The sequence below is a fragment of the Egretta garzetta genome, unplaced genomic scaffold (assembly GCF_000687185.1).
Source record: "Egretta garzetta isolate BGI_Z169 unplaced genomic scaffold, ASM68718v1 scaffold390, whole genome shotgun sequence".
In the NCBI taxonomy this organism is placed as follows: domain Eukaryota; kingdom Metazoa; phylum Chordata; class Aves; order Pelecaniformes; family Ardeidae; genus Egretta; species Egretta garzetta.
The window spans coordinates 392,085-393,375 of record NW_009258382.1 but is presented as its reverse complement, the minus strand read 5'-3'; the positions used below and the strand labels follow the sequence as shown (position 1 = coordinate 393,375).

Genomic DNA, 1,291 nt, shown 5'->3' with positions numbered 1-1,291 from the left:
ACCCACGCTCTCCACATTTGACGAGCTCCCCGCCTGCCGGGACACAGCCCAGAGCAGCCCCCGGCGCTGGGAATCACCTTTTCAACCACATCAGCGCCAGCGTCGCGCCCGTCTTGGGCCAGGCTGAGCCGTGCATCTCCTTCTCCACCTCCAGGATGTTCTGCAGCGTTTTGAACTTGGTGGGGTTGGAGTCGTAAACTGCCCGGATTTTCTGCGAGGGCAGAGAAAGGGGGGTTGGCTCCCGGGAGCCGCCGGGCAGAACGGCAGCGGGATGGTGCTCACGGCTGTGGCATGGGGAGACGCGGTGCCTGCAGCGAGCACCCCGGCTGCTAAACACTGCTTTCAAAAGGGAAATTTATTAATAAACACACCAAGATGAGCTGCCACCAAGCCCGAAAGACCCCATGGGAAGAAAAGACCTTTTTAAACACCTCCAGGTCTTGCCTCTGCACTCCCACAGCATCTCTGCCCAGGGATTCACCCCCCCGAGCCCTCCTGCACCCCTTCCTACCTTGATATTTCCAGTCAGGTCCGCTTTGACCGGCGAGTAGACGATGGGAGTCCCCAGGCAATCTGTGGGAACACAGAGGGGGGACGATTACGCATTAGGGGACTGGGGTGGGTTGACCTTGGCTGGATGCCAGGTGCCACCAAGCCACTCTATCGCTCCCCTCTTCAGCAGGGCAGGCGGGGAGAGAATGAGATGGAAAAGAAAGAAAACTCATGGGTCAAGATGAAGGGGGTTTAATAAAAAAAAAAAAAGCAAAAGCAAAAGCTGCGCATGGTAGCAAAAGGTAAACAAGATTTTACTCTCTACTTCCCATTAGTAGGGGATGTCCAGCCACTTCCCAGGAAGCAGGGTGTCAGTACACATAGTTGTTCCTCCAGAAGACAAAATGTCGTAGAAGACAAATGCCCCCCCCTCCTCTTCCTTTTCCCTTAGTTGTTATATCTGAGCTGACATCATATGGCACAGAATACCCTGTTGTTTGGCTTGGGTCAGGTGTCTTGGCTACGTCCCCTCCCAAGACCTTGTCCCCTTCCAGCCCACCGGTGGGGATGGGGGGGGAAATGTTGGAGACACAGCCTTGACGCTGTCCGAGCGCTGCTCAGCAGCAGCCAAAACATTGGGGTGTGATCAGCCCCTTCCTACACACCGACAGAAAGCCCAGCGCTGTGCAGCTTGACCCAATACAGAGCCACAGGAGACTCTGCGAACTCCCGGGTCGCAGCCAACAGGTTTCACCTTAACACAGCCCCCGGACCCAGACGCCGCCCAGCGAAGCCCGGA

General features: G+C 56.5%; 1 protein-coding gene across 1 annotated transcript in view; it reads right to left on the bottom strand.

Annotated features, from left to right (window-relative positions):
• LOC104128371 (glycolipid transfer protein) overlaps positions 1-1,291 on the bottom strand; it is a 5,965-nt gene that overhangs the window by 1,923 nt on the left and 2,751 nt on the right. Inside the window, exons 3-4 of the mRNA XM_035896676.1 lie at positions 512-573; positions 78-211 (exon numbers count right to left, since the gene is read on the bottom strand). Of these exons, the coding sequence (XP_035752569.1) occupies positions 78-211; positions 512-573 (196 nt within the window). The remainder of the gene's footprint in view (positions 1-77; positions 212-511; positions 574-1,291) is intronic.